The sequence below is a fragment of the Schistosoma haematobium genome, chromosome 1 (assembly GCF_000699445.3).
Source record: "Schistosoma haematobium chromosome 1, whole genome shotgun sequence".
NCBI lineage: Eukaryota > Metazoa > Platyhelminthes > Trematoda > Strigeidida > Schistosomatidae > Schistosoma > Schistosoma haematobium.
Window position 1 is genome coordinate 88,543,524 of NC_067196.1, and position 12,762 is coordinate 88,556,285.

Consider the following 12,762-nt stretch of genomic DNA (forward strand, 5'->3'; position numbering starts at 1 on the left):
ACTGTCTAACTAATCTTATACTTGCCTTTAGACTGGAAAAAATCAGCGAAAGTCTTTGTTTATTGACAAACCGGAATCTGTATAGGATTGGAGTTAAGCTCAATCAGGAGGAGTTTTTTCTGGACCCATGTTCTACGAAATAATAAGATACTTGAATCTAAGCATGGAACTTGTTCAATTTCTATATGTTCCTATGGAATTTCTTCAGTTTTTATAATTATTAATTAGGAGCAGAGCTGTAATCGATACAAAATCAAATCTGAATGTCTCAGTCCATTTGTAAATGAAAAACACTTCAAAATGAATGAATGCAAAACTTCCATACCTTCAAATTTATAAATAAGATAGCTTAAAAAGTTTAAACTACTTATTATTCTTAATAAGTAGTCAAGTCTATGTCATACAATACGTTTACGGCATTCCTAATTACTGCTTACGTTGAGTATTTATTTTTCCTCAACCCTTAGTTAGTTTCGATCGAGAACACTTGTGGTCGGTTTATGCTCCTCGAAGGGAAACAGGAGTACATAAGCAGGTTACTATAGTTACTTAACAATAGAGGAACAATACATACATCAGTATAGTAGGCCTCAACATAAACAAGGGAAAAAGCGAGATCCTCAAATACAATACGAAGAACACCAACCAACACAATCCCACTTGATAGAGAAATTCTGGAACAGGTGGAAACATTCACGTATCTGGGCAGCATCATCGATGAACGTGGAGGATCTTATGCAACCATAAAGGTGATGATTGGCAAAGCAAGGGCCGCATTCCTACAATTGAAGAACATATGGAACTCAAATTAACTCTCAACCAATATCAAAGTCACAATCTTCAATACAAACGTCAAGACTTCTACTGTATGGAGCGGAAACTAAGAGAACTACCGCAACCATCGTCAGAAAGGTAAAAGTATTTATAAACAATTGTCTACTCAAGATGTCCGTTGGCCGTAAACCATCAGTAACAGTCTACTGTGGGAGAGAAAAAACCTACTTTCAGCTGAAGAGAAAATTTGGAAAAGCCAATGAAAGTGGATGGGATACAAATTGTGGAAATCACCAAACTGCATCACGGGGCAATTGTTATCCTGGAATCCTGAATGGAAACAGAAAAGTGAAAGGCCAAAGAACATACAACGTCAGGATTTGGAAGCTGACATGAAAAGGATTGATTTGGACAGAGTTAGATGGTGAATGCTCCTCCATGAAGGGTAACAGGCGTAAGTAAGTAAGTAAGTAAGTAATACATACATACATACATCACTTACTTTTTTCTTGGTGATTGTCATTTGGTTTGTACCGATTGATTTCTTTGGCATATTTTATATTCTGTATGATAGAAGAGAAAATGACCAATCAACAATTAATTGTTATGTGATGGTCAAAAGTATAAAGTCATCTTTTGAAGGTAAATAAATAAACTAAAGTGATGGGTCACTAATCACAAAACGGTTTGAGGAAATTTTAGTAAGAAGTTAAAACTGATGCATTTCTTTCACTTTGTAAGTGTAGCAGTCATCACTGACGTCATTGGAGGATCATCATGCTATTATTATGACGTAAATTAAGTTAGAAATGTAATCCGATGGATCAAAACTCGATATTTTTTATGTCGATCAGTATATATCAATCTGGGTTTTCCAACTCCGCCTGTAGTCCTTATATAGTTACTGCCGGTCCCAAGACCAAGTAAAGGAGGAAAGTTATGCATGGGGTCAGCAACCCCATACGGTAGAAAAATAATTATCCTAAAAAAATCCTATCTAAAATAAACCACTTAAATTCTATCATCCGAGTTGAAGCATCTTCATTCAGAAGAATTATGGTGCTTCATGTTGAAAGTCGACTTTCTTCGAAAGTCATGAGGACAATGTCCCTTTTAGCAACCATAGAAATAATTAATATAGGTACACGGAATATCCGGACAATGTGAGAGACTGAAAGGGCTAATTAAATAGCTACAGAAGTGATGAGATACAAGTTGGCCGTGCTCAAAATAAGTGAAACCCATTGGACCCAAGTTGGACAAAAAAGAATAGATTCGGGAGAGATGCTGTTGTATTCTGGTCACGAAGAAGAAAATGCTCCATATACGCAAGCAGTTACTCTGATACTGTTGAACGAAGCATGAAATGCACTTATAGGACGGAAAACTCATGGATCTAGGATCATCAAAGCATCTTTCAAAACAAAGAAGGAGGGAAGGATCCAGTGTTATGCGCCCACCAATGATAGTAACGACGACGATAAAGATCAGCCTTACGAGAGGGTCCATTCGAAGAAGAACGATTCATCGAGCGATATTTAAGTGATTAACACTTTAGCTAGAGAGAGATTTGTGCGTAGACTGTCATGTGATCAGGCGTATACGTTTATACAGACAAGACGGTGCTCATAATACTACAAAGAAATATGCGGATTGTTACTGTTCTAATAACTTTGTCTGTTAAGTGAGTTAATAAAACAGCTCAACCAACATTAACTATAATCGGAATTGATTGTAGGAGAGTTGTTATAATCCCTCGACAGGATAAAAGAAAGGACGAACAGGAAGACTATAATTAACAACAGTCAAATGTGAGCAGAGAAAATCATGACACAAGCCGAATACACAGAAGCAAACCAGAGAATGAAGAAGAGCATTAAGCTCAACAAGCATAGATACGTGTAAGAGCTAGCAACGACAACGGAAAAAGCTGAAAGAGAAGGAAATATGAAAAAAAACTATATGATAAAGCGAAAAACTTTCAGAGAAATATAGTAAACCGGAGACTGGTCAAGGACAAAGAAGGTAAGCCAATCACTGAAATTCAAAAACAATGAAACATATGGATAGGACACTTTGAGGAACTGTTGAATAGATCATACCCACTGAATATGAGCAGATGATCGATACCTTTCCTTCTTAGCTGACTTTTATCTTTCATTTAAAAAATGCCTTAATATTAAAATTGTGTGATCAGATTGTTCCAAATATGTCACGCTAATACGTTACATAGTTCTGATAAACTTCTTTTCACACTGAATAACTGAACTTTATGAACGGACTTACCAATTAAGTATGTCATCACTATGTTATCGCTACAATGTTATATTATACGATCGGTGAATCACATATAGTACAGATATATTTAACTGTTCATTAGTGTTTGCTTTGAATAACTGATGATTGACCACCATTAATTTCTTGTTATCGTAAAAATCTAATCACATGAAGTATATTCATTTATTTTCACAAAAAAAGTCTCACTACTTAATAAAGTAGGTAATAAGTGAACTTGATTATAGGGCCTTATGTTTATTGATTGATAGAAGATTAAAAACCACTAATATATGCTTAGCCTATTCAATAAATTCATTTGTTAACTTAACAAAGCGGTACACCAAGTATGTCTGTAACGTCATATATTTTAAAAATTGAAGTGGGTTCATCAGTAGTTGTGATAACTATATTCGGGAGTTCCCTCAAAGTTGTTAAAATCTCAGTAAAATACTAAAGGATCAACTGATGTCTCGACTAGAAAAATTAGCTTAAACTTCCGAATTCGTTGAAAGAATTGTCACTTTTGATTAATATAGGTCCCAAAAGTATAACATCCAGAGTGACTTGTACATTGAAAATGTTCTGCCGTAAATTAAAAGCATTTTAAAAAGTTTAATATCAATGTATGATAAAGCTTTTTGTACCTTTAGTTGGGGTATTTATTGAACAGGCTACTTAAGAATTATCAGCATGAAATGTATAAATCTCTACACCGGTAATTGTTTTAGTTATTTTATTTCACCTACTTATAAATATTAAGTAGCCATCAAAATTAATAACTTTTTATTGACAGAGATTTGAAGTAAAGGTGATTTGGAATATTGTGTTCTATTTTTCACTATCTGGTGTCTATTTATCTTATTTCATATGAAAATAAAAAGAATCATTCAAACACCAGCAAAAAATTCAAACTAATTTCCATCGTGAATTATTTTCAACTGAAGAACCATTAAGAATAAGAAAGCTTTACTTGGTTGTTTTATCTTTACTTCTGTGTACTTTAACGGTGTCCTTTAACAGTGCATCAAATCTAAAGTTTCAAGATTTGACGATGAGCACAAATAAGGGAGTTTGAATTGCACACCTTATGTATTTAAATGCACTCAGTTTATGATTTGGTGTGGTACACATCAAATGTTATTCATTGTTCCTTTCATTTTTAAGTTGGTTGATGCCACTAAAACACCACTCAAAAAATTTATTTCACAGCTAATGATTTTACTGGAGCTATTTATTTCTTGTGCATTTGATGCAAACAAACAGTTTTATTCACTAAACGGAATCAACTGAAAATTCATCGAGAACCTAAAAAGCTCGTTTGGCTTTTGCCAACTTACGTCATCTATGGCGAAGGCGAGATATCCGTATATCAATTAAGGGACGGATATACTGCGCAGTGGTTCGTTCTGTTTTACTGTACGGCTGCGAAACGTGTCCACTAAGAGTATAAGATACTCGTAAGCTACTAGTATTTGACCACAGATATCTTAGAAATATTGCTCGCATCTACTGGGATCACTGGGTAAGTAACAGTGAGGTTAGACAAAGGGTATTAGGGAATGATGGTAAATCAGTTGATGAAGTTGTAACTCTTCGTCGCTTAAGATGGTTGGGCCATGTGTTGCGTATGCCTGAACACCGATTAACACGACGCGCAATGTAGACTAGTGTTGAGGATGGTTGGGAGAAAGTTGGGGGCGGCCAAACCGAAACTTGGCATCAGTGCTTTAAGTCACTAAATTCTGGTATGATCCATGTTGGTAGATGCAGACTACTTGGTTGGGGTCCGCGTGACTATCGTAACCAATAGTTGGAGGCTCTTGGTGACATGGCTCAGAATCGATCACAATGGAGTAGGTGTATACACACTCTCTCTTACCTTAAACTGTGAGATTAAAATCGCTTCATATCTTTCTTTCTACGAACTAATTCTTTCTTCCTGTACTATATCCTGATAAACACTATTTCTTTTATATATTACCATCATTGAATTAACTACTTCCGTGTCCATCTTGTTGTGCTAATGAGGTATGGTAACTTGGACCGATGCATATATGTGCCTGGTCTTATGTTGTAGCTGACTGATTAACTGAATTGAGAAACGACTGAATAGTTAACGGAATCATAATAAATTGTACCCACAAAATTACACAAGCTGGATTCAACAGTAAAAAGGTCACATGATTAACAGTATATCCATCAATCTGAATCTGTTACAGCTCATTTTCACATTTATATCAATTTATAACTACATGTTTCCTAAACAACAAACATCATTGATTGCTAATTGTTGCTAAGGTATTGTTTAGATTTGTATTTCAATTAAAATAGGGAACATCAATATTAACTTAAGAAATATTACTTACATTATTTGTAAATGACCATTGATCCGGTAATAAATTACAAATTATTTTTTTATTTTTTTGTCTAAACATTGAATGAAATTGTTTATTCTGTTGATTTCTATATTGAATTGGATTAGTATAATCATATGAATTTAGTGAAGAACATGAATTGGCTGGTGAAACATTCGGTGTTTTAGTGAATATTGGATGATATGATGGAATATTGTTCATAGAATCAAAATAATCAATTGAAGATGTTGACATTAAATTTGAAAGTTTTATTTTATGTATTTTTTAATTGAATGTTAATGTGATGTGAGCTACTTATATCCACATAAGTAGTATAAAACGATAGTCAGAAATTGAATGTATTTCAGCAGAAGATCAAGAAGGAACGAACAGGAATGGAAAGCAATTGGTATGAAAATGCATGAACAATGAAATCTGAGACGATTGACTGAGATTTTCCAAAGGAACAGTGAAGTTTGAAACAAAGGATTGATATTTTGCAAATTAACTATTTACTGTATGATTCTCAGATTTTAGTAAGATTTTCTGTAGTACCTGTGTTCAGATACTTTCGATCATCCCCAATGGTATTCTTGTTCACTACAATACTATCCTCATTAAACAGTTGATTGTATTAGATTACAAACTTTAGCTTGTTGTTTACATTACACATATATTTATAAATAGATTCATGTTTGGATTGTATTGTTATGGTGACCAGGGCATATTCTTACTTATGGATTAGCTAGGCATTATGATTCAAATTATGCTTTAACCTCATTTCATTTACCATTGATTACTATATTCTGATTAAGATTGATGACAGAGTTGTGTAGATTTACATATCTGTCTATGGAACATCAATTTTTCTTAATTAAATCTTACGATACATGAGAGACTCATAGTGTATCATAGATTTAATATATTTTATTTGAAATATGCATTAGAATCAATGTAGTTTCAGTATTTTGGAGACAATAATCTCAAATGGTTTGAAAATAGTTTCATAATTGATTGATCACTGGGTGGTGATCAACGTCATGTGTGTCAAGTCGTTATTTAGTGCAGATGGAATGCTCTCTGACTGTGAAGTTGGGTGATACGGGATTGAATCCGTCAGGGAACACCAGTTCCCTCAAGATTACAGGTACACCTTGCTGACGAGTGCCAAGTAGCACGAAACTCGGGTCCAGGGTTTCCTGTTGACTACCTCCAACCACCATCTAATCTCAGAATAGTTTCATATATATCCTCATTATTTGTGGTACGGAAATTAATTGAGCAGAATTATGTCGACTGGTTAATCATCATGTGCTCGCTAGTGACTAGTTTCAAGAGTTCTAATGAAGTTTAACCATTTTGTTGGAGCTTCGTTCTCTGAGCTGGATGATTTGATCGTGGAGTTTTCATCGTTCTTCTCAACGGCGAAAGACATGAGGCGATTTCAATCTCTTAGTTTATGGGAAAACAGAGAGTGTATACACCGACGCCAACAATAAAACAACTGTAGTTAAAATTTATTATTCACATTTAGGATCCTGTAATAATGAATGATTTTCACATCTTCTCCCTTCGTATTACTGAAATCTGTTATTCAATCATGTAAACAATTCTGGAAACGATATAATGGTATACTAGTCCGTGATTACATTCGGTCAATTAGATATTGCTGAAGTATGAATGTAATTTTGAATTATATAAAACTGGATTTTAAACTCAACTGTATTCATATTTGGATGGATATAAGACAATAAACTGTAGGGCCAGTGAAATGTCACTGAGCCCTAGCCAAATCATCCGGCAGTTGGGTTACTGAATATCGGACAGATCATCAGTCCCCGTCAACATCAAGGACAACCAACACGCATCAGATAATCGTATGTCATGGACTAGCGCATGCAGTGATGGTCTCGCTATTTTCTCTGTACTCATTCTTACTGGTGTATTTCCATAATAACGTCCTTTGTTTTATACGGATTTCAGAGCAACCATAGTACTTTGATACATCGAAGGGGTAATCCACGTTAGGTACTGACCCCGAGGTGTGACTTCGAAGTTAACTGATTTGTCACACCGTCCCCGTCTAGCTCGAGTAGGTCTCCAATCATTCGACAGAGACCATCAATGTTGGTGATGTACAAAACAAACGTACTAGAAATGAGATAGCCCGCACCTCTTTGATTGTAGTAAACCTATTATATACGAGATCGAGAATCTTAGATTTTTGGCAGTACCAACAGAGCAAATGTTCAGCTCAAATATTTAGATGGTATATTTAGTATAATTAAGAAAACATTCTTGAGGACATTCTCCAAACTTATAAATAAATTTTCTGCCTATATGACATTCACATTAAGAGATGTACTATGGAGAGCCAGTCTAATGTGAAGGTGACCTAAAGGACAAATACATTTCACTGACTAAGAAACAGATCAATTTTTTAGGAATAAGACTGGTGTATATATATAAATAAGTATTTGTGCATTTTATTCGGTAGCCTAATACACTTTCTCTCTCACCCTTGTGTTTTCGTTGAAGTAGTCAGCTGAGGGTTAGGGCGTAGCACACCGTGTATCAGTATCTCATTTTGGACACCGCACGTTAAAACAAAACTATTTATCTAACTACCTACAGTAAAGCAATAAATTCACAGCAGTGTGTACAAGGCTTTAAATAAACCATTTCATTCAATGCCTTACTATCTTTTACTTTTAATGTATTCAGACGAGCTACTAAACTTGTTACAATGTAAGAAGATGAGTAAAACAGATAAAAGACTGTAACTAATATCTTGCAACTTAATAATTTACCATTGAATACTATTAAGATTGTTCTGAAACACAAGTACTTGTTGGCAAATGAAAAGTAGAAAGAAATATCATAGCTTATCATTCTAGTTTGTCTTACATTCATAGTACAAAAGAACTACAATAGATGATGAAACATAACTCAGTTACAGCATTTTTATTATATCTAGAGCTTAGATTCCTGCTATACCGCGTATTACTTGAGCAATCGAGAAATAGAACCCTCCAAGTCTCAAGTGAGAAGACAGACGACTAGTGAGAAGGAATGTTATTCCAAACAGTGTCAAATATGGTACAGAACTCACAGATATTTATAGTTTTTAGTAAAAACGAATTAATTATTACAGTCATCCAATTCGTATGCAATGCTTTTTAGCATTTGTTCAATCCGGAAGCTACACGTTAAGGTTCTGGAATGTTCTTTCAAAAGATGACTGTTTGGAATGTCTTCAGCTCTTTCTGGGCTTCTTAGATATTCCTTGAGTTCACCCGGGGTCCGTTCTTACAGTTCTATAAAGCAGCTAATATTTTACGAAGTGCCTTAGCTGGAATAAATAAAAAATTTCGCTTCACATCCAAATTAAATTGTGTCAACAAATTAGGTTGTATTGGCTGATAGAGAGTAAAATTATAGTTAAATTCATGAGTCAATTTAAGCTAGACCACCATAGAAAACCTGGAAGCACTGGACGGCTGTTTCGTTCTAGTATGGGACTCTTCAGCAGTGCGAATCCACGATAATAATTGTTTAACACAGCTAATGGATTTCAGTTAATTAACTAAGAAGTCATATGGGTGGATACTAGTGGCATTGTATGGTGACTGCGCAATATTGTGAATTGATGAGTGTTAGGAATACAAATCACCAGTTATCGATTAATTGGTTTAAAAGTTAAGTTCCAGTAGCGAAACGTGAAGGTCCTAGGCTCACTCCCTAATGTAATTGTGGATATCCATTACCAAAGTGTTCGATACCAGAACAAAACAACTGTTCACTGCTTAGTGGTTTTCTATGGTTGCATAACTAAAGTCAGTTGAAGATGTAAACTATCAAATTATGTATCAGTCAATCAGATTTGTACCACATACGATTTAGTTATGTACAGATTTTGATTTTTTTTATTTGTGATTTCTTGTAGTCATTGTACTTGTGGGATTTTGAATTGTTAGTATATCCCGAAGTCGTTGGGAAGGAATTGAGCTTAAGTGACACCATACTATGACAAGAATGATTACACAAACTTAATCCAACTGGTTAAACAATTAAAAGACTTTAGCACCAGTTTTTAATTAGTAAAGTAAAAGAGTTTATAAGTCAGAATGTTAAAAATTAGCTAATTACATAATCGACATTATATTCAATTTATTCTGATGTATTCTGTAAACGATCATGTAAATTACATCTGACATTATCTTAATGTTAAATTACGAATATGTTCTTCTAAGTGTGCATACGTATTTCTGTCATAAAATAAGGTATATGAATTAAATAACTGGATACGGAGCGCTCGCACGCGAGACTGAGTTCGGAGCTCGCTAGACGGGATCGTGGATACACACTGCTGAGGAACCGCACAATAGGGCGAAACGGCCGTCTAGTAACTCCAGGTTTTTCATGGTGGTCTAGCTTCAATTGACTCATGATTTCAACCATTGAAATTACTACAATATCCATAAAAACCCTTCTGATATGAATTAACATATGCTCACTAGTGATGGTCTCCAAGAAGTAGTTTCGGCAAATTTCAGAAGACTTGAGTTCGATTGTTTATTAATCACCTTGAAAGATTTCACTTGATGTCTTGTATCATGAAGATTAATCGATATGGTACTACTGAATACTTTTAGTTTGCTTGATCTTAAACTTTTTGGATGTAGGCTCTTCCTTCTGTTCTGCCGATGTATTTGCTTTGAAAGATACATACCAATTTGTATACACAGATGTTGTTAACATGAAAGGAATACCTATAGATGTTGTTTTGGACAAAAACAATCAATGAAAAAATTCAGCAGATTTTTTGTATGTTGTTATATATGATGAAGGTTTTATCAATAAACCTCGAGTAATACATAATTTCACCAATCGCTTGAGATTAGCTCTTTAGAGATTAGCCATGAAAATATTTTCTAGTACAAGACCTAACGTAATTCCCATTGCTATACCATCAGTTTGATTTCAACTCATATCTCTCTTTATTACCATTAATCTGTTTGTTTATTTCTTTAGTTACTTCACTACACAATTATCTAATTTTAGATAACTCTATGAGTTCAGATCACTAATTCAATGTTCTTGAACTTTCCCTCTCAAAGTTTATTTATTTATCTGAAATAAAAATATTCTATGACCTTATTGAACTCCTTTGGAATCTTCACTACATCATGATATACATATTCATCTCAAACCACCTTTGAATGCCAGTATCTGTTATTACTTTAATTCTTGAATACTACAAGTTGTAAGCAACTGAAGAGAATCTAACGAAATAAAATGGATTCATACTATTGAATGTTATTCATAAAATGTAAATTTGGTTGATCATTCTGTTAAATGTTTTCACTTACTAACGCCTGTTACTTCCAATGGAGAATAGGCCGCCAACCAGCATTGTACAACCTACTCTATCTAATTCTTGTTCATTTTTCTCATGTCTATCTCCATTTATCAAGGTAATGTTTTCTTTAGTTTGCTCTTCCCTTTTGACCTTGGGGATTCCAAGTGAGGACTTGCCTCAGTGTGTGTCCTATTCACTTCCAGTACCTCTTCCTGATTTCTTCCTCCACTGGGATCTGGTTTGTTCTCTCTCACAGTAGCCTGTTGCTGATAGTGTCTGCCAACGGATCCGAAGTATCTTGCATAGACAACTGTTAATAATCACTTGTATCTTCTGGATGATGATTTTCGTAGTTCTCCAGGTTTCCGCCACGTAAAGTAGAACTGCCTTGACATTTGTATTGAAAATCCTGACCTTGGTGTTGGTTGACAGTTGTTTTGAGTTCCACATGTTCTTCAGTTGTTGATATGCTGCTCTTGGTTTGCCGATCTGAGCCTCCACATATGCATCAGATCCACCGTGTTCATCAATGATGCTGCCCAGATATGTAAAGGTTTTTACATCTTCCAAATTTTTTCCGTCAAGTGTGATTTGATTGGTGCATGTTGATTTCCCTTTGTGTATGTTAATACCTACTGTTATTGACGATGCTGCTACACATTCAGTTAAATAATGAAAAACATTTAGCAACATGGATGTTTACAGTTATGGACTTAAAACCAAACATTTCTAAAATAGAAAATAAATATGTATTTGGGATGGTTAGTGAGGATTAGATTAAATTGACGTACAATAAACCTTTTATGATACTGATACGAAAATGTTATTTCCTTAAGTTTGCAGTGAAAATGATGATTATTTCCGTACTTACGCATGTCACTCCTCGTGGAGGATAGGCCGCCCACCAACACTCTCGATTCAACCCTGTCCTGGGCAATCCTTTCCACCTCTTTCCAGTTGTTATCCATCCTTTTCATATCTGATTCCAATTCCCAACGTAGTGTGTTCTTTGGTCTTCCATTTTTCCGCTTCCCTTCAGGATTTTAAATTTAGGCTTCCCTCATGATGCAGTTTAATGGTTTTCCTAATGTATTTCCTATCCACTTCCAACGTCGTTTCCTAATTTCCTCTTCACCTGGAAATTGGTTTTTCCTCTCCCACAGATGGGTAGTGAAGATGGTATACGGCCAATAGATGTTGAGTATCTTATGTAGACAACTATTTATTAATACTTGTACCTTCTTGATGATGGTTTCGGTAGTTCTCCAAGTTTCAGCTCCGTGTAGCAGAACTGTCTTGACGTTTGTATTGAAGATTGTGACTTTGATATTAGTTAACAGTTGTTTTGAGTTTTATATGTTCTTCATTTGTGGGAATGCGACCCTTGCTTTGCCAATCATCACCTTTACGATTGCATCAGATCCTCCACGTTCATAGATTGTGCTACCTAGTTAAGTGAATGTTTCCACCCGTTCCAGAGTTTCTCTATCAAGTGGGATTGTGTTGGTTGGTGTTTTCCGTGTTGTGTTTGACGATCTTGCTTTTTCCCTTGTGTGTGTTGGGGCATACTGATACAGAGGCTGCTGCTACATTAGTTTTCTTTATCTGCATTTGTTCGTATGTATGGGATAGGTGGGGTAGGTCATCTGCGAAGTCTAAATCGTCTAATTGATTCTGAGCTGCCCATTATATTCCGTGCTTTCCATTATTTCAGTAGTAAAATATTTATTATCATTAGTCTCACCTGCAAGCATTCGTTCATCAACATACTAAACAAGAAACCAGTATTCACTATTCAATAAATCTATTTACAGAATGAAGTACTAACAATATTAAATAGGTTGTAAAGATGTTTTGGAAAGTTGAAACTTGATTTCATCATGAACTGATATCAGTCGAAGTGCCAATAATAACCTGAGTCTATTAGATAGTTACTTAATTGGAATTCAAAACTACTCCGTAATGTACACTTTCACTAAACGGTGGCAAAAGTTA

At 34.9% G+C, this 12,762-nt stretch overlaps 2 protein-coding genes across 2 annotated transcripts; both read right to left on the reverse strand.

Annotated features, from left to right (window-relative positions):
* On the reverse strand, window positions 1–6,264 carry MS3_00000964 (uncharacterized protein). Its single transcript, XM_051208528.1, has 2 exons — window positions 5,418–6,264; window positions 1–1,337 (listed from the first exon to the last, which is right to left on the reverse strand). The coding sequence occupies exons 1-2, from the start codon at window positions 5,658–5,660 to the stop codon at window positions 1,269–1,271; spliced, it is 312 nt and encodes a 103-aa protein (XP_051075450.1). The 5' UTR covers window positions 5,661–6,264; the 3' UTR covers window positions 1–1,268.
* A 4,516-nt stretch (window positions 6,265–10,780) lies between these two features.
* LAMC1_16 (Laminin subunit gamma-1) lies at window positions 10,781–12,571 on the reverse strand. Its single transcript, XM_051208527.1, has 2 exons — window positions 11,639–12,571; window positions 10,781–11,496 (listed from the first exon to the last, which is right to left on the reverse strand). The coding sequence occupies exon 2, from the start codon at window positions 11,458–11,460 to the stop codon at window positions 10,957–10,959; it is 504 nt and encodes a 167-aa protein (XP_051075451.1). The 5' UTR covers window positions 11,461–11,496; window positions 11,639–12,571; the 3' UTR covers window positions 10,781–10,956.
* Window positions 12,572–12,762: the final 191 nt, after the last annotated feature.

Excerpts from the sequence above, each read along its gene's own strand:
- MS3_00000964 (XM_051208528.1), bottom strand. The coding sequence starts at position 5,660 with ATGTCAACATCTTCAATTGATTATTTTGATTCTATGAACAATATTCCA. Across the intron at positions 1,338-5,417 it reads AATGGTCATTTACAAATAAT|AATATAAAATATGCCAAAGA; the intron begins GTAAGTAATATT and ends TCTATCATACAG.
- LAMC1_16 (XM_051208527.1), bottom strand. The coding sequence starts at position 11,460 with ATGTTGCTAAATGTTTTTCATTATTTAACTGAATGTGTAGCAGCATCG.